At 45.8% G+C, this 19,808-nt stretch overlaps 1 protein-coding gene across 2 annotated transcripts in view; it reads left to right on the top strand.

Annotated features, from left to right (window-relative positions):
- Window positions 1-13,661, top strand: part of LOC139057173 (sushi, von Willebrand factor type A, EGF and pentraxin domain-containing protein 1-like) — a 173,680-nt gene extending 160,019 nt beyond the window's left edge. For both annotated transcript variants that reach the window (XM_070534968.1, XM_070534967.1), the window contains exons 33-34: window positions 1,788-1,975; window positions 13,350-13,661. In XM_070534968.1, coding sequence (XP_070391069.1) covers window positions 1,788-1,975; window positions 13,350-13,570 — 409 coding nt within the window. In that variant the 3' untranslated portion in view covers window positions 13,571-13,661. The remainder of the gene's footprint in view (window positions 1-1,787; window positions 1,976-13,349) is intronic.
- Window positions 13,662-19,808: the final 6,147 nt, after the last annotated feature.

The following is a 19,808-nucleotide window of genomic DNA, read 5'->3' as shown; positions in this document are numbered from 1 at the left end:
CAAGTGTGTCCGGCCGCTAGTTATACCCGACTCATCGTGCATTACAACGTAATCGCTGGCGCTTTTGTACACTCCAATAAGTACACACCTCTATTCGCTTAGCGCACGCAATCTAATTAGACAATTGATGTAACAGCACGCAATATAAGGAAGGGAAGACGCTAGAGACCGAGTGAGCGCTCTTTTCACTCGGTCTCTATCGTCGTGCCATCCTTATGTTTCGCGCTGTTACATAACATGCAATGAACCAACTTGCCCAGCTAGCTACCATTCTGGTTACACAACATTATTTCGTCATATAATCAATGACATTCCAGTAAGTTTCCGTACATGAAGGCGCGTCTTGCGCCGAGCGATAACATTCTAACAGTTGTTAACCGGCGCAATACGGTCGCAGGTAATTGATAAACAATTTATACGCGTCAATATTATTGCTTTTTTTCTTGTCATATAATGACGAGGATCATAGTTACCGATGCTGCAGTGGCGACGACGACGCTGATGCATCTGTGAATCAGCCGACCTGCGGAGCATGTTTACGAGGCTTGTCCTCACCCGACATATACGCGCGGGATTTCAAGCTACAACATCACCGCACTGCGAGGGTGGTCGAAACACATTTGCCCAAGTAGGCCTTGAGCCATTAATGTTGCAATAGCAACTATATGGACACTCCAGGTGCATTGTTGCTGTCGCCGTCATTGTGAGGCTCCGTATAAAGTCGAAGGGAGACAAAATCGACGCCGCGCGCGGTATGCTGTACGTGTGAGCGAAAGCCTACGCAGGTGAGCCGGCGATCGCGGCTCAATCTCACGCATGCAAGCGAGGAGAGAAAGCGCGCCGTCTTGCGTCGCGCGGAAAGCTCCGAGAGAGGGGGGGGGGGGGGGAGCGGTGCGTTCTACTCCGGGCGGCCGTGGGCCGCTGTATTTTGACAGTCATCTGCGACAGAAACGGTTCCGCACGCTGTGTTTTTGCGGCTCAGTTCGCGCCGATACGAGACGCAGCACGAAGGTCAATTCGCTCGCTGCTGCTGCCGGGCTTCCCCACTCCAGCGGTTTGACAGCGAGTTTCCGCGGTCATCGAGTGAGATGGGCTCATGTTTGGTTGCGCGTGCGCGACACCATGCTTGTCAATTTAGCTTGCCTGTTTGCATCTTTATACGACCTATAAAGCCAGTATGCTTACTTGGTACAGCTCGCTGCGCAATAATTTGCTATCGCTATCGATGCTCCGCTTTTCGGGCGAAACTACGACTACATAACTACATTAGTGTCCCTTTTTTACGTTGTGGCTTGTTACGTTAGGACCAGACTCAGTGTGATCACTCGTCGTAAGATAGACGCGCAGAAGACAAGCGACATCAAACTGAAGTTGTTTCCGAAATATCCTTCATGCTTTCGGCACCTAAAGCATGCCAGCCATATTTGAGGGCTGCGAAGAACCATGCGTACGTTCAAAACCCAAATGTATTGATATTTCCTAGGTTATATAGTCAATGTGCAGTTTTTTGGCACAAATGGTTTTCAGCAGAACACACACAGAAAGAAAGAGACAAAATAAAAAAGAACTGGCTATCTCGTGGTATAAAGTTTGTGGGATACGAATAACAAACATTTAGTTGCCAGTCCATCTTGTGTCGTCGTCCCTTCTGTCCGTGCCAGTACGTTCTGCTGGAAACCACTTGTGCTGTGTGCAATGAGCGAGCTCACAGCGAACGCTATTCTGCGGTTTTTTATATCACCTCGACAGTTCTAGAAATGTGCAATTGCGACTTCTCTTTCTTAAAGAAACAACAAGAACCTGCAGGCCTGCTTCAGGCGCCTCGAAAACCCGTGGGTGTTCTTCGAGAACTGCGTCGAGCAGATGTGCTCATGTCGAGGAAATGGCTACTGCTACTGCGATGCATTCGCTGCTTTCAAGTTGGCCTGCGAGCAGCGCAACATCACGTTCAACCAACTGCCCGGCAAAACATGCGGTAAGTTTTGTTTCGCTGTGCGCTCCATCCGTTCGGTAAAGTAAGTAATGTTCCCGTTCGTTGTATGAACATGCTGTCCCGGTTCTCCTCTTTTCTTATTTATGGTTCTATTTTATTTATTTATTTATTTATTTATTTATTTATTTATTTATTTATTTATTTATTTATTTATTTATTTATTTATTTATTTAATACATACTGCTAGCCTTATATATAAGGCTGTAGCAGGGTCGGGACACAAATACAACTGTGAAAGTGGTACCAAGCATGGTTAACAGTTTATGTTAATAAGAATTCCAAATATTGTGAACAAAGATTTCCTGCAAGTCATGTCAATGTGTGCAATTCGTATACACAAATGTATTAATAGCACTATAAACATATATTAAAAAAAAGAAAACTTACCACGAAAAATTACTGACATGAAAAACACCGATAGATACATTTAATTTTTCAAGCTAAGGCAGTAGAGAAATATAATTGGTTAGTCTTGAGACAAACATATCAGTTGAACTACTACCAACGACGTGTTCAGGTGGTGCATTCTATTCTGCTATTGTCCGTGGGAAAAATGAGAACTTAAATGTATCGTTGTGTAATCTATACTCTTTCAAGTGTCCACTATGTTTTGTTCTAGAGGGCCTGGTGTCTGAGAACGATAGCAGTTGTCGGCTATTTCCGTTTACTTCATTATTTAAGAGCTGGAATACGGACTTGAGACGTAGAAGCTTTGCACGTTTGTTCATTGTGAAAAGACCTGCTCTCGCAAGGAGTTCAGAAGGCGAATCACGACGTCGATATTTGTTGTACGCATCTCTAATTGCTTTCCTTTGTACTGCTTCTAATTTATCAATACACCTTTTCGTGTGCGGAAACCAACCTATAATACCATATTCAAGAATTGAGCGAACTAATGACGTATATGCTAATAGTTTTGTACTTGGTGAAGCAGTCCGATGTGACCGTTTTAGCGAGCAAAGAGCGGAAAGGGCCTTACCTGAAATATGACACCTGTTTATCCCATTTTAAGTCTGCGGAAATAATTACCCCGAGGTACTTGTAATGGTCAACGACTTTTGACGGTACTTGATCTATAACATAGGTCAACGTCAGAGGCTTGATTTTTCTTGATGTTGTCATACAGACAGATTTATCTAGATTAATATTCATCTGTCATGATCGGCACCAGCTCGTAACATTTTTAAGTGCATTGTTCAGAATAACTTGGTCTGTAGTATTGTTGACTTCTTTACATATTATGCAATCATCTGCGAACATGCGGACTGTCACATCAGAGTTCTCAGCTCATTCATTAATAAAAATGAGGAAAAGAATAGGAGCTAGTACTGTTCCTTGCGGCACTCCAGATAGAACAGGTGAGCGTTCGGATGAGTAACCGTTGCACTGAGTATATTGGGTCCTGTTAGAAAGGTAATTTTTAATCCATTTTGTGACCTTGCAATTACCAAATGAGATATCAAGTTTCCAGAATAGACAGTGTGCGATACCTGGTCACAGGCATTTGATAGATCAAGAAAGATAATGTAATATTGATGGAGGTTGCGAGGTCATGGATTGTTTCTGTTAGTTGCGTTGTCGTCGATCAGCCTTTTCTAAAGCCATGCTGATTTTCACATAGAAGTTTCTGGTCGTTGACGAACTGCATAATGTGTTTAAGTATGATATGTTCAAATGTTTTGCAAACAGTACAGGTTAAAAAAAAACCGGCTGATAGTTAGAGGGATCTGTAGCATCTCCAGATTTATTGATCGGTATAATTTTAGCAGTTTTCCATTCACGCGGTAATTCACCAGTGTTCATAGATTTTTGATAAATAAGTGAAAGGTATTGGGCCATCCACTCGGCGTATCTTTTCAGAAAAGTATTTGGAATGTCATCAGGTTCACTGGATCTTTTCTCATCAATGTTAAGAAGCAGTGAAAAGATCCCTGATTCCGTAATAATGATCTGGCCCATTGGTTCCCTTCTAGTCCGTTCATCGATTCCTATCGAGGGTAAAACGCCATTTTCAATGATGAAAACAGAGTTGAAATAGTAATTAAACGTTTTCGCTTTCTTTAAAGCTTCAGTGTGTGGTAAGTTGTTTTCTTTATGAGTTCGGGAGTTCAAATATTGCCAGAATTTATGGGAAGCCGTTTTGATAAAGTTATTTAAAGTAACATCAAGGTATCTATCTTTAGCAACTCTTATATTTGCTTTTAGAGAATGGGAGAGCTTGCGTATTAGTTCAGTTAAGTGAGATTCGTCAGACCTATCTTTAGCTTTTCTTGGCCTTGTAATCCTACGTTTCATGTGTATTATATCACGGGTTATGCGCAGATTCTTTTTATGCATTCTCTTTTTCCTTACGGGTACAAATGATGTCAAACAGTTTTGAACAATGTTCTTAAAAATAGCCACGAGTCATCTGCTTGAACTGTATCGTTTTGGGAATCATTAAGAAAAGCCGAATAACAGCTTTCAAGAAAATCAATAGTGGTGACGTCATCATATTGGACCAGTCTAAAACATTCGTGAAAAGCTCATTCTTACGCTTTGGTGAGTGCAATAACATAGAACATTTAGTTGCTTTATGGTCTGATACAACGTCCAATACTTCCCCAGGTGGCACTGTCTGAAAGGACAGTGTCATATCAAATCCCGAATACTGCAGCTTGTAGAAGTGATGCGAGTGGGTTGTCGAATTATCGGTCGTAAACCGAAGTTGAATGCTATCTTGAGCAGTGCTTCTGCAGAAGCTACTTCTGTGTGCCCACTGCAATTCAAATTCCAGTCTATGTCAGGAAGATTGTAATCTCCAGTAAGACTGATTTGTTTTGCGTTTTTAAGTCGAATTTGCATATATTCGGTCAAAGCTTGTAACCCATCTACTCCTACGTTAGATGCGCGATACTGTGTTTCAACCGCAGCAGATAAGTTCGCCTACTTAATCTTACACGAAAGTGCCTCGGCGCCGTCGATTTGTGGGAAGAGTGTTACCTGAATGTCGTCTTTCACTAAAATTGCAGCTCCGCCGACTAGTGTTCTTCTGTCGCTGCGTAGCACTACGTAGGCCGGTGGAAAGATATCGCTGTTTGATATAAGTGCGGAGAGCCATGTTTCGGTGATACTGACGACATCAGGACTATGCTCAAGAAGGAATGCTTCCAGTTCGGCCACCTTGTTTACGACACTTCTGGCGTTGATATTAATGACGGTAAAGTTTTGATATGTCTGGTAGGGTGAGCGGTTACGTGCTTTGCTTAGTTTTTTGTGACTCCTACTCTGGTGTTCGTCTCCTCATCCCAAGTGAATTAATGATCCTTGATTTTAATTTTGTCAAAGTGGTGCGTAACCATTTCTTGTCTCTGTTTGTGTTGCTGCTAACCCAGATATTTTTTCTTATGTTCCGTACTCTCGTTGAAAAGTCTTCGCCTATAGATACATTAGAGTCTTTTAGTTTCGAACAATTTCTGAGTATTTTAGGTTTGTCTCTGACGTCAACAAGCTTGAATATTACTGGTCTTATTTTGTTTAGCTTTTTTGCACCGAGGCGATGAATTCTTTCGATGCCCGATATTGTCACCCCGAGCGTGTCTCTGAGAAGTTTGCCGGTAATTTCCACCTCGAGAGTAGCCATAGTCTCAGTTTCGGTCTCCGTAATGCCGAATACTATCAAATTAGACCGCCTGCTTCTGTTCTCAAGTTCATCAATTTGTCTAGCCATACGATTGACGCTGTGTTCCAGCAACGATACCTTTCCTTCAGCAGAAGTTATATCTTCTAGAAGTGCAAGCTTGTCAAGCGTGGCAGGTGTAGCTGTTAAGGATTCATTGGTTCTCTTGTTTTCTTCTTTGATAGTATTTAGAACAGAGGCAACATTTCGAATCTCTACCAAGATGGCCTGCGTGTCAGATCCAGAGTTGCTCTCGATATCGCCATCCACTAGCAATAGCAATTTTAAAAATTCGAAACAATGGCTAACTATAAAACACATTGGCCGATGGCACGACAGCACCAGAAGAAACGGGTCATTACTGTGATAGCATTTTCCAAAATATTTTCTCACCTGAAGAAGAAAAACGAAAGGGTTTGAGGACCACATGTTCGTTGCAGTGCCGCCGTGCCCAATGCCGCAATGTTGTAAGCTGTTCACTTTAAGGCCGATCCACACGACGAACCAAGTCCGTGGGCCGATCGGTCACGTGATGCGACGTCACGGCCCGGCGCGAACCGGTTCGGCGCAGAGCACATCCACACGGCGGACCACCATAGGAGACGGCAGAGCGGACCAACCAGCTACACTCTCGGCCAGAGTGTTATCATTGTTATCATTCTGGCTCGAGTCCCACAAAGCCGGGAACTGCTCAACGAGGTATAGAAAATGAAAAAAACCTCCTCGTCACTCCAAGAGGACACGGTGTTTAAAAAATAGATCTGCTGCACGCACGTGTAGGCGGAACGGCGGACATGAAACGACTGGCTTGACTGGCTTTTGCTGAGTCGAAAACTAGATTGGATTTGGCTGAAGACACTCTGTTGCCGGACAACATTCGTTGACTAAGCCAAAATCGCTGCGGTTTGCATGCGGTCCGCCGCCAAAACGGAAGCGCGAAAAGCCTCGGCGATTTGTTGGACCGCGAGGGCCGCGGTCTTGCGCGGGCCAACGGCGGTACGCACGAACTGGTGACGTCCTATCACGTGATGCGCGGACCGCGGTCCAAAAGCGCAGTTTGGTCCGTCGTGTGGATCGGCCTTTACAGGCGTCAGTCGTTCATGACGTCACGTAGCCTGGTATCAAAGTATGATAGCTGTCCAGTTGACATGCCCGTGTGTCGGCAAACAGGTCAGCCCATGGAACGTCGCAGAAGTCCGTGCCTGTACTTCCAACGATGGTTTGTTCTGGAAGTTGCGAAACGTGCTGCTTTCTCTGGGTCGCCACCAGGATTCACGGTATTGTCTGAAGAAGAAAAACGAAGGAGTTTGAGGACCACATGTTCGTTGCGGTGCCGCCGTGCCCAATGTACCACAAAGCATCATAGATAAATAGTCGAGGAACGAAGGGGGGAAGTCGTGACAGAAAAAGAAAGCGTTCGACGAGAAAACATTTCCGCTCAATTTTTATACCGGTCCATTTCTGGCTAATCCAATGGCTACTGAGTCACTACACAATGTTCATCGTTTTAATATTGTACCGCAGTGACGTGCACGTTTTGACGTTGAGCGTCTTTAAAATTGCTTAAAGGGGATCACTTGCTAAAGCCACAAGTAACGAAAGAATATTAAAATATTGTCGAGTCTACCTTAGCAACCCTACTACCAAGGCACTCTTAATGCTATTCACATTGGTATCATTGTGTAGGCGAAAGAAACCATTACTCAATCGCGCATAGTTCGCGTTTCCAGATGGCTACATTATTGTGCCATCCGGGAAGACGACAATGACAAAAATGCTAGAATGAGCAACGTGTATAGCATACCTTATTAACTCAAGCAGGCTACGTGACTATTTGTCACCGCGCCGTTTCAAAGGGATGCCATTAAATCATCATCAGCTGCAGAAGCATGACGCAATAGGGGCTAACTATACTCTTGCACGCAGCGTTCAGAGAGGTTTAGCTAGGCAGTACTTTTGTTCATCGGATTGGTCGCTTTTGAGAGAGCCATAGTAATTATCCGTCAAACTCGAAATGGAGCACAACAGGAGTTACAAGGCCTGTATATAGTTCCTACCAAACTAAGCCACCAAAAGCCATAAAATTGCGAGTGCTATTTCCTCAAAGGCAGCCGGAGATTATCAGGGCTCAAAGCTGATTGCGTTCAGTTTTGCCTCCGGTTTGGGCTTGTTCCCCATATAATTCAACCATTCCGGTCAATTGCGGTCAATGCAGAAAACGGGGGCACACCGATGACCATGGTTGCGCCAACTTAGCCCTGGTCGTTGTGATACCCTTCTTCGTTGACCCATACTTCTGCTATAGTGGCAGAATATCTATCACCATAACCTGCTGCGCCTTCGTATGCCAAAATAGTTTCAGCTAAGACAAGAAGCTCTTCTCGGTACGTCCGGTAAGCGCTACGGGTTAGGAAGAAAGACATGGATTCATCGAATTGGGAGGGAGAACATCAGACCAAGATTCTCCACACCACTATACGAGGTAGTTGCGAGTCTCTCATAGTGTAGTTCTACGCGACGTGTGCTTTGTTTATATAAATAGTACGGTCGTATTTGGTACGCTTAATCGTATCGTACGCCAACAGACTTCAATTCGCGGGCACGCGAGGCTGCGTGCGAAAACGGGATTACGAAACCTTTAGGAATCAGCGCATTCCTTTTGACAAGATTTGAGGCTCCAGCGTGAAAACTCATCTTAGGAAAGCAACTGTCTGCACGCTCTGGTTACTAACTAGCCTTGTTTAGAGCGAGTAGCTTTGTTTGCCTCTTTTGTTCGTGTTCGTCATTGGCGATCGCCCGGTGGACTTGCGATACAGAGGAAAAGTGTGCGTGCTCTCCGGAAACAGCGTTCGTCGCCAAATGACAGCATCATAAGTAATTGAGACGTACGTGTTAATCCGAGCCAGCTTTAAAGTGTGTGGAGGTTAAGATGCGGCGGTGGAGCACTCGCAAAGCAAACGTGCAGTCGCCCGCTCGTTCGCTGGCTGGTTTAGTCGTCGTTCACTCGTTCGTTTAGTCGTTCGCTTACTCGTTCGACCACTATGTCTTAGAGACACACGTAATGAGACAACAAATGGAGCCTCAATTGAACGACTGCATCACTTCACTTACCGCAATTTTGGCCGCGTCATAGCGCGGCAATTCCTTGCGCGGTCATCACTTCACCAAAGTCATACCTCGCAAATGGTATTTCGGAATGAGCGCAACCGTCCTAAATGCATGCACCTTAGTGTAACTCGGTTCGCGACAAGTAAGTCACTTCGTGAACGGACGAGTTAACGCATGATGAAATGTTATCCGTTATGAGTCACTAACCTGAAAAAATAATCCACTTGTTTGATTTTGAATGAAGCGCTGTTGCTGCATTCCAGCTTCGCGAACGAATAGAAAAAACTGATTTCATTTTCTGTATGTATATACGCAGAATCCCGGCTCAATGATCGGCTGCGCGTATTTTTGTCGACTTTGAGGCACGAGAAACATAATAGCACCAGCGCCCACCTCTGAGCCTTTGCGCGTGTTTAGAGGATTGGCAAGCACGCACGTTGGTGGCACTGTAGCTTGTAATACTCTATGGAACCTTCAGAGCAGCGATTGTTCGTGCCCCCTGTCAGCCTTTGTACGTCATAACTGATACGCGCCGCGAATTCACATGGTAAGGACGGCGCGGATTATTTAGGCTACTGAGGGCTTACTGGAGGTTAGGATGTAGGCATTCAATCGTAAATGCGTTATTTACAACAATTCGCCATAGCATCTTGCGACACTTACTTGACAAGTGTTGCGTACCTAATTGTAGCGCACGCAATACATTTCAAGTCATCATGGCACAGTTTTAGCGCTCGTTCAGATAATTTTCTTTAAAAATAATTATCAAACAGGAAAGAAAGCTACTGCCGTCACTGAATATCTATAGCCCTCCGTGTGGAAATTCTATGCTGTACACGCAGTTACGCGAAGTTATTAAGCCAACGCCTCAGGCCTTGCTATGCGTGCATTCACTCTGCGAAATGTCGTCTGCTATGTTCGAGTGGTGTAGGCGGCGCCACGGTCGAGGAGGGAGTGTGAAAAGAGGAGAAACGAGGAGTCATAGAGTTTCGTATTAGTATAACTAGAGGGAAATCTGGCGCTGCGATCGTTCAACCATCATGGGAATGATGGGAAGCACAGGCTTCGGATTGGCATTCTGTTGACTGGGGAACTAGTCTACAAGTATTTTTTGGCAGTTTTGGTTTCGCTCCAAGCGCACTTGCTATAACCTGCAGTGGGACAGTGCAACGCAAAGCTCGAAGTGGCGATAGCGCGCTGGGCCAAGCGGCTGAGATGATGTTTGTGTCGCGGTATGGTGTCGAAGCTCTGACGAGAAAGCGACGGCATCGTAAACGTTGAAAGAACATGTTTTGACCGTTTCGACGTTAGGTTGGTGCTGTAGCGTTACGTGCTTTATGAAACTTCAGAATAGGAAAAAGAAGGCACTCTGATGCAAGACAGACGGTTCTACTTCTAGGGGCTTGGCAACAAAATTTTATTGAGAGTTTTACTATGCATTGCTCGTTTATGTGCTCATGGAACTGCGTGTATTAGGACTTTCAGAACACAAACCTAATTTTGGTAGGAAAGGCGGCTGCTTCCTGGCTGTAGTCTAGTGTCACAAGATGTATATCTACTATCTCTATAGTAGATGTACTATACCATGTAGCCCAGCAAGCCTTCTGGGGCTAAAATGGGAGCACAGCGCCCACTTAGTTATTATTTTTAGGGAGCAGCTAAGCAGCTCTCTTCCACAGATACGCCATCCCACATCAAACCTTTGGTATTCTCCATGTCTGTTGATATCATAAAGGTGTCACGTGAAGCACGATGCCTGTCAAACAAATAGGTTTCTCCATGAGCATCGTAATGCCATGAGCGAACAGTCGTTGCCTCGCGTGGCGCTCTGTTCCCAGCGAGTAGTGCTTGGCACTGTGAGTAAAACTTAACCTTCAAGTTAACTACCGTTTTAATGCGATAGCAACTATATCGACACTCCAGGCGCATTTCTGCCGTCGCCGTGAGGTTCCGTATAAAGTGCAAGGACGATAAAAAAATCGTCGCCGCGTGCCGTATGTTGTGTGTGGGAGTGAAAGCGTGCGAGGGTGAGCCGGTGATCGCGGCACAATCTCGTACATGCAAGCGAGGAAAGCGGTGAGGAAGCGCGCCGTCTTCCGTCGCGCCCAAAGCTCCGGGCTTGGGGCGGGGGAGGGTAGGGAGGGGGCGCGCGTACTACTCCGGGCGGTCGCCCGCCCCCTCCCGTGCCGCTGTATCTTGAACGCTATCTGCGACGGGCAAAGTCTCCCGCGTGCTGTCTTTGTGGCTTAGTTCGCGTTGATGCGAGACGCAGCAAAAAGGTCAATTCGGTCGTTGCTGCTGCCTTGCTTCCTTGCTCCAGCGTTTTAACGCGACAGCGTTAAGGAGCTCGTGTCGCAGAAAAGCCGGTGTCGTCGGCGTCGGTGGCGTTTGCCGTGAGCAAAAAATTCCGGAAGGCAATTCATAAAGACAAACAACTTGCAAGATGGGTTGGGTGCGAATCGAACCAGAGTCTCCGGAGTGTGAGACGGAGACGCTACCACTCAGCCATGGGTTAGGTGGTTCAAAGCGGTACAAAAGCGCCTCTAGTGAATGCGGTGTTGCCTTAGAAATGTGCCGTAGAAGGTTAAACTGCGGTGTATATCGGTAATTATGGACATGTAAATTACAGAAGTCGCAATTAAACGAGTAGCGAAGTACGTTTCCGCTACACTTCTGCGCTTGGCGCACACGCAGAGCCATGTTGCGGCAAACACAGAAGACGCCCTCCTCGCAATGTACGGCACTGCCCCGACAGTTGGCGCGCTTCTCGCCCGCTTCTCTCCTTCGACTCGTTTGAGCGCATTGGAGCAGTGCAGGAACCGGTTCGAGGATGCCCCAAATTTGTTCTATGTCGTTGTGTGACTCAAGAGCATGCCGAGCGAATGTGTGGGCGGTGCGAACGGGGTGCGATAAGGCTATCGCGTTCCACTCTTGAAGGCGAAGCTAAAGCGTCCTCCATTTTTTAGAGCGAATTGCCGCGGTCATCAAGTAAGATGTGTTCATGTTTGCTTGTGTGCGGGCACCATGCTTTGTAATTTAGTTAGTGTGCCTGTGTTTAAAAGTTTGTATGACTGATAAAACTACTATCCTTCGTACAGCTAGCTTTCCACTACTTTGCTATCGCAATCGATGCTTCTCCTTTGGGGCGAAAATGCGACTTTTTAATAGCGAAGATGTTTATGCGAACCATGTGCCGTCGTTGTCGGACTTCGCTAAAAATGTGCCGCGTGACCTAGTGGGAGAGGAAAAGAAGAACTCAACAAGGGGAAAAGGATCCCCTTGTGAGAATGCTATCTTATACGTGAATATATGGTTGTCACACGGTGCATTTTCGGCGATCGAGCCAGATCGACATGAAATTTACCGACGATTGATTCCACCCTGCCTCGAAAGAAACAAATGTTATGCTGGCGGTTTGCAGCCAACGAACCGTACCCAGAGATTGAAACGCGGTAATAGGAGCGCGTGGCTTCCGGTGCCTCTTGCGCCAGCAAGAAGTGCCGGCAGCCATGTCAATCGTCAAGCCAATCGAGCCACTTCGCGAAACCTTGCTCTCATTACTGGCCCGCAAAAATCGGGTGAAGCAACTTGCACGCGAAAAAAAAAAGCACGGCAATTCACACAGAAACTCTACGCGCAGAAAAAAAGAAACACTGGGAAAACCGCAAAGAAAGCAATCCTAGCACAGTCACCATGCGAAGCACGCAAAAGCGAAAATTAGGTGAAAGAATTGTTAAACAAAAGAGTTATAATGTATTCTGCGTGAGAAGTTTGACTTGCGTGGTCTGACACTCGGTGCAGCTAACACAGCTTCTCTGTTCGACCATCTTCACGGGCTGGAAGGGGTGGGGATTTTTTTCTTCTATTATCTTTATAAGATGGGAGCACTGTGGTCATGATCAGCTACGGGTTGTTTTCTCTCTTTCTTTACCTTTTTATCTTGACACGACTTCAGCACTAGCACTAAGGAGAAGAAAACCTTTTTTGGGGCGATGCTGTGTCCTCAAGGCCATAGCACTAAGGGGTGGCCATTCCTGTAACGGGAAAAATCGAGCTAGGTGGTCGTGTCTGTTCCACACTGCGCCTGGACGTCTACTCCTGATGCGTGTGAAATTCAGAACAGTCAAGAAGCTTTTCATTTCACAGTCTAACATTTGTGGTTTATTCAAAACGAATAGAATTTTTTTAGTTACCCCTGCTACTATCGCAATACGATGCAATCTCTCATTTGATCGATTTTATTTTCTGAATGATTTACGATTTCCATGCAATCTTTAGCATAGTTTTGAGTTTAGTATAATAGTAATCGGTCATAATTTTGTCGTACAGCAGGAAACAATTCAAACTAATTTTCTTTTTTGCAATCTAAAGTCGATAAATTGAGACCAGTAGTATTCTTAGTTTATTAGCTATCGAATACATTACTATTTATGACGTATCGTGTGGACAGCCATTAAATGCAACGCTTCTTTTGTTTAACAATAGCGCCACACAAGTAAGAACAAAATGCCGGTTAGAAACTTTTCAGATCAGGCATTGCGCTGCCGAAAAGTATGACCATCAAAGCGGTAATTATTTTCTTGCTTGCAGAGAGTCTGTGTCCGGCAGGAATGGAGTTCCTGACGTGTGGACCCGTCAACATTCCAAGATGCTCGCCCCAAAAAAAGCTGGCCAGAGATTCCTGTATGCCTGGCTGTTTCTGCCCTTCGTTCAAAGTTCTGCACGAGGGGCAATGCATTGATAGAGAGTCGTGTCCAGCAACGCCTTGGCGTAATTTCCGCAGAACGTATAGTGCCAATGAAATCTCATAATTTCGGTTAGTGTATGCACGTACATCTCAGCACCTTCTATCACACAGGTCTTATCACGTAGATTTGCCTATTGTGAAATAAACTATTTTCAAGAAACAGCTGTGTAAAACTGCACGACATTTCTTTTCTTCGTTTTTGAGATGCCTCTAAAGCATTTAAATATGCAGAACATTGTGTCATGATCTTGATCGACTTTCCTGTCGCAACATATTAGTAGTCTTCTCAGGCCGACATGAATTCTAACTACAATTGACGACTTTCTGGTGCAACTTGGTGGTGGGAATATATTTCAAATATTTACGATGTGAATAGAGGAGGTTTACTCGGTGTAGAGCAATTCACCGAGCACATTCACGTGTTGCACACCATCAGTCCCGCTATTTCAGCACGTCATTACAGCTGCAACATTACGTAAGTCAGAGCATAATGTATGCAAGGATTCAGAGTCTGTTTATCATAGCTAAATTTTGTTCTTCAATCTGCATTCTCTTCCCTTTGTGGAAACAGCTCTTGAGTTAATCCGTTCTAAACCAATATGCTTGTGGCTCCCTGCCACATTGATATGATCATGTGCGCACCTAACCATTCGTGAAGCTATGACAGTGCACTACTTCAGAGAAGCACTTTATTACGATTATACTGACGCTCTAGGCGTGTTTTGCCGTCGCCGCAGCTGTACGACTGCGCATGCACAGCCAACTTGCGGAGAAGCGTACGCAAACGACGAACGATGCGTTTGGCCGTCATGTTGTGCTCAATCAGCTCTGCAGTTCTGCCCTCCACGGATGGCATTAAGAGCGTTGTGCCATAACAAACACAAGGAGGTTGGCACACAAATCTGCTCGCACAAACATTTCCGCTGATCAATTCCATGCACACCCCACCACATTGCGTACACCTTCCTGAGCGGAACGGACATCAAACTTGAAGCCAAAGCTATTTAACCATTTCATTGGGCGTTTGCGAGCGGTTTTCCATCGATCAAATATCGTGCACACTGGAGGTGGGACGGTGCTGGCGGCGCAGCTCGTCACGCTATAGCATCGGGTCCCTAGATAACACGGAGGAAGGAGAAACCCTAATGTCAATCTTCGTGAAGCTCAGTGGCTACGCCATCTTGCGTGCTAGATTCTCATTTCTCGTTTACCTTTCTCGCCTTCTGCGCGCTGCCACATCGGGCTGCGCGCACGCTCGCGCCGCACTGATCCAACCAATCGATTAAATCGCGGTGTATTGCATCGCAATACGGCCTTAGCAGGCCCACCTGCAATTTATGAGAAAAAACGCGTATGCTGGTCCTGGCTTTCTAGGAATCGCTTTCCTTTATTGAATACTCGGGCGGCCGCGGAGACGTGACGAGCCACAGCGCGCGGACGAACAGTCCGGCAGAGGAGAACGTCGTTACGCGTTTAAGTACACCGACTGCGGCCTGAGGTATAGTGTTCTCAAAGTAAGTTTCACGGAAACAAAGTTCTGCGGCGCCGAACAGTGAGAGTGTATACGTACGGCTTGTGGGTTGACAGGGCCTACGTGCGACCATCAGCCGTTTGATGTGCGCGGAGGCGTACATTTTCCTGCCGAGTTCACTCTTGCACCGCATCCGCCACCCTTGACTTACCTGCCCCCCTCGAGCACACAGATAAGCTTGATGAAGTGAGAGGAGCTCGTCCCTTTCTCATTCCACATGGCTGTTTTACGTGCCAGAAATGCATCGTCCACTATCAAGAGCAGGAACACTGTACAGCTGTCACTGACGCGTAAGGAGTTTACCTACATATATTGAAGCACGGCGATTTCAGTCTGTGATGACACGTTAGCGTGAATCCATCGAAGACGGGAAATATATTCTCAAGTTGTCCTTCGTCCGTGGCGTGGTGCGTGGCGTACGGCGTCGCATGCGCGCGCGCTCGTTTGACGCTTTTCAAGCGAAGCTTCTATTGGCTCACAAGTGGCATTGTCGGGGTTGCGCAAAAAAAAACCCTGCTGTCAGAACAGAGCAGCTGCAAGAAAGGGTGCTTTGGTGAATTGACAACTGTGCCAGCACACGAGCGTGAGTCATTAGCAAGGATTCCAGCTGCATAGGCGCGGGCTCACGCCACGCGCGGAACCAATCAGAGCCGTTTGGCTTCCGCCGGGATCGGAAAGGACAGCAAACAGTTTCGAGCGCGCTGCTCCGGCTTTGTTCCCGTTCAGTTCAGTCTCGGAAAACAGATGCGACGGCCACGAATTGTGCGTTCCCCCGAGGAACGGGCAGCCTTTGACGAGCTGCAGCGAGAACTCGCCTGTGAAAGGGCTCGCCGCCGGGCGCTGATCCAGCCGTTACTGCCACCCGAGCCCAGGGACTCCGACAGCCACAAGAAGAAGATCCCGAGCCGAGGGAGCAGAAGGCCGAAGCAATCCGGTATCGTTATTTGTGGGTTACTTAACCGTGACGAAGGTCAGGCGCACGCAGGACAACCTTCGCTTACCCCCATTTTTCGATAAGGGAAGGGTTGGTCTGTTCTTTTATTTCTTTCATTCCCAGTTGGTCTCAACAACAGCTGGGAGAGCATGGTCTAGATAACACAGCGTAACAGAACACGGAGACTAACGCAATCTTGCGCGCACGACGACTTTGCCATGGTGCAAAACCTACGGAGCAAAACATGTGAACGTACACGACCACAACACAACTGCCATTGTAGCACGACAACCTGGGCACTATAGCGAAAAAATACCACGTGACTTCCTCCACCATTTTCTCCATGCGCGCGGAGAGGGTAGGGCCTCTCCTCAGTTTTTTCCTTCCTTCATGCTAGTTAAAATTCAGGGACCATGCGCCAGCCATTGTGAGGCGTCCGGTGTTTCTGCTGCGCAGCAATGAAATGAAGAAGCCAGCCTTAGTAAACAGCGAAGACTCAAATCGAGACAGAAAAGTTTGAGAATAGGAGAAAACTTGCCCATGATAACAATGCTTCCGTTGCGCGGGGAGTTAAGGCGGAAACCACAGGGAACGTTATGTTAGCGTGTCGAATTATCTATTAAGATGTCAACGAGGGCACTAATATTGCCGGAGGCAAGGGGATCTAGGAATAGCAAAGGAAAGCTTAATGAACATGGGGTGAAGAATAGTAACAGACGACTGGAATGTTGGGGGAGCTAAAGCAGAAAACATAAAGAATAGAGTTTAGAGCAATATAGTCCAGGATCAACGGTTTGTTAACACGAACCATAAGTCCTAAATACCGAAAAAGGGCGCACAAGAAAGATAAATGCAACGAGTTTGGTAGCATCTGTCGTTACCCCGTTTGCAAAGGGACGCTCAACTTTATTTATTTATTTATTTATTTATTTATTTATTTATTTATTTATTTATTTATTTATTTATTTATTTATTTATTCACAATACTGCCAGTCTCATATCAAGACCATAGCAGGGGCGCTATGCAGGATGCGCCGAGTTTGGCGAAACTCGGGATCTTCACGAGCTCTGGCGACACCCCAAAATGAAAGCACGAATGGTACCGAGACACAGTTTATCTTTCGACAAGCCTCCAGTTTCATTGGTTTATCTAGATTCACTCTGGCTGGCTATCATTTCTTGGGCGTTGCCTTCTGGGCGGTCGACAAACTGGGGCTCACGTGATCATACCGTCGGTGCATGGTCGTGCCTTCTTTCACTTGTTTGTCGTTCCACCGAGTGCATGACATGCAGAAGCAAGTTGTAAAACAAATGCATTTAGTACAATATTATTAGTTACTTTAACGTGGTTTAGAAGCATTTTGAAGCTTACGAGATGTGCACTGAATGCGTCTTAGACTAATTTGTAATTTAGTACCCTTCGCATTATACCACGAGGGAGCGCTGTAGTGGCGTCATCACATCCATTCACCGGGCAAGCATGGCGGCTAAGCATCAGGGAGGCCCAGTGTAAACAAACCCGTACAACGAGCTTGCAGTGCGCGACGTAGTGATCAGGCTCGACGAAGGCCACTATTTCTTGGATAGTTCTGTTCCTCCGTGGGCAATCTTCCCGTGCACCCGGTAAGACTGCCAATAGCTTCGGCGATTTTACAGATCGCAACGCGCACCTACTGTTCACGGCGAAGTGCTGAAGAAACAACTTGTCCGGTGCTGCTTCTGCGAGTGCGCCGAGTTCCTCCACTCTGCGTGACTGCGAGCGTCACGAACATTACATTGTGTGGGCAAAAGGTAGACATCCTATATAGCTACGAAGCGACGAGGTGGTACCGACGATGGATCTCGCTACCAACACAGTGAAGGAGACTTCGACAAACTGCAGATAAGTATATTTCTACTGTTTCATATTTAGCATAATAAGAGTGCACGGATTAAGTCACTTTCGTAGTAACGAACTGAATGTCCAGCAGTTTAAAGAAGGCAGTGAGAACCAATGAGTGTTCGTGCTTTTACGTGCAAGTGGGCCCGCTAAAATATGGAATAGATGAAGGTAACCTCCACTAACTTGGTAAGGCAACAGAAATTCATGAGTGACATTAAGCTAGAAAATTTATGGAAGAGTATCTTTATCCAAGTGAAATATCAATAGCAAGTACTGATATAAAGCAGGAAACTTATACAAAAATTTCATGGGTTGAACAGCACATGGAAGGCATTACCGAATCGTGATCGCCATGTTACCGATATCCTTGAAAAAAGTCTAGAATCATTGCATTCCACCGGTTATGCAATATGGGACATAAACCTGGAGGTTAACAAAGAAACTTGAGATGTCAAGGACTGTGTAGAAAGCGAAGTAACAAAAATTGTTGCAGATAGCATTAAGGCAGGAAGACAGTGGCGTAGTAAACTGTGGCAACTGATATGCTAGTTGAGATTAAAAAAGAAAGGAATCGGCAGGCAGGCCATGCACGTATTCGATCACTTGTTGCCAATTCATATCAGGTGATTACATAAGCATTACAGAATGAATGTCAAGGAGAGAGAACTACAGCCAAGGATGGTAGAAAATTGCGTAATGGGACAAGAATATGATGTTTGTAGGCATAGGATGCAATCAGCTCGTATAAGACGGGATTGTAGGGTGAGGCATTTGTTTTGCAGCGAACAAAAATAGGTTTGTGGTGCTGACAGTAGAGACTCGTGAAGGTGCAGGGCCACCTCAGCTGCTGGCACACTAATCAACATGACAATTGGCTCTGAAAAAGAAAACCCCAGTTTTGAAAAATAAAGCAATGTTGTCCCAACGCATTGTTTTACTATGCATACTACACTAGAGGCTTCCACATTTAAGGGCACTTGGTACTAATAGTGCAACGAGCATTTTTCTTTGTAAATAATGGTTTGTACGTGGCTGATTCATTCCAATACACTTTTTTGCAACAAAACATTCTGCTGCTGGAGCCACTCAACCGCCTGGTGGCAGTAGGCGAGCGCCAGGCACGTGCTCTTGAGAGTGTGGCAAAGGTCCAGAGGGCTGCTCCGCAACAGTAGTATCGGTGCCCTCACTGCTCTCCTGTCGAGCCCACAGAAGGCACCTTATAAAGGAGCTTTCAGTTTAATATTTTGTTTATTATTCAGGAACATGAATAAAATTATTGCAGTAAACATTGTGCTGTGCATATTAGGAGACTTATAACATGCACTTTGTGTCCCTTCAAAATAGGCAAAAACGTAAGACAACCTGTGCCGCTCTTGGACCATGTAAATAAAAAATACACTAATGCAGCATACACGTCATCATGCTGTTTGTTCTTTCTATGTGCAAGAATACAGTGCGTGTTCATTAGCCACAAGATGAACGGTGTGTGTAATTCACAATGAAGAAAGGAAACAGCAGGAGCTTAATAATGCTATCACCTATAGACTGTGCATATGACTGCAACACTCCCCAATTCAAATGTGCCATGCATTTACAAATTACATGCATGTTCGATACCACATATTCTTTAACATTGTCTTATAATTGCATGTACCATATTTCACACATCTTAAGCCCTTGCATAGCACACTTCTGATGTATCCATTTCATAGGCCAAATAATTGTACACTTTGTCCTTTTGTGTTGTATGAAAAGCAGCATCCTTTACAGTCGGATAAAACTTCAGAAGACAGGAGAGGCCCCACCCAGATGACCAAAGCGCAGCAGCCGATTGCCTACACGTCTAAAGAAATAGTCCCTCTCCAACGAGCAATATTAGTCTGTCTGGCGGCACGATATCAGTCTCGAGTGCGTGCCCATTGGTGCAGGCTTGTGTTCACCTGCCTTAAAGTGCA

This window comes from Dermacentor albipictus, chromosome 3 (assembly GCF_038994185.2).
Source record: "Dermacentor albipictus isolate Rhodes 1998 colony chromosome 3, USDA_Dalb.pri_finalv2, whole genome shotgun sequence".
In the NCBI taxonomy this organism is placed as follows: Eukaryota; Metazoa; Arthropoda; class Arachnida; order Ixodida; family Ixodidae; genus Dermacentor; species Dermacentor albipictus.
Note: the sequence above shows the minus strand (reverse complement) of the source record. Positions and strands in the feature narration are given on the sequence as shown.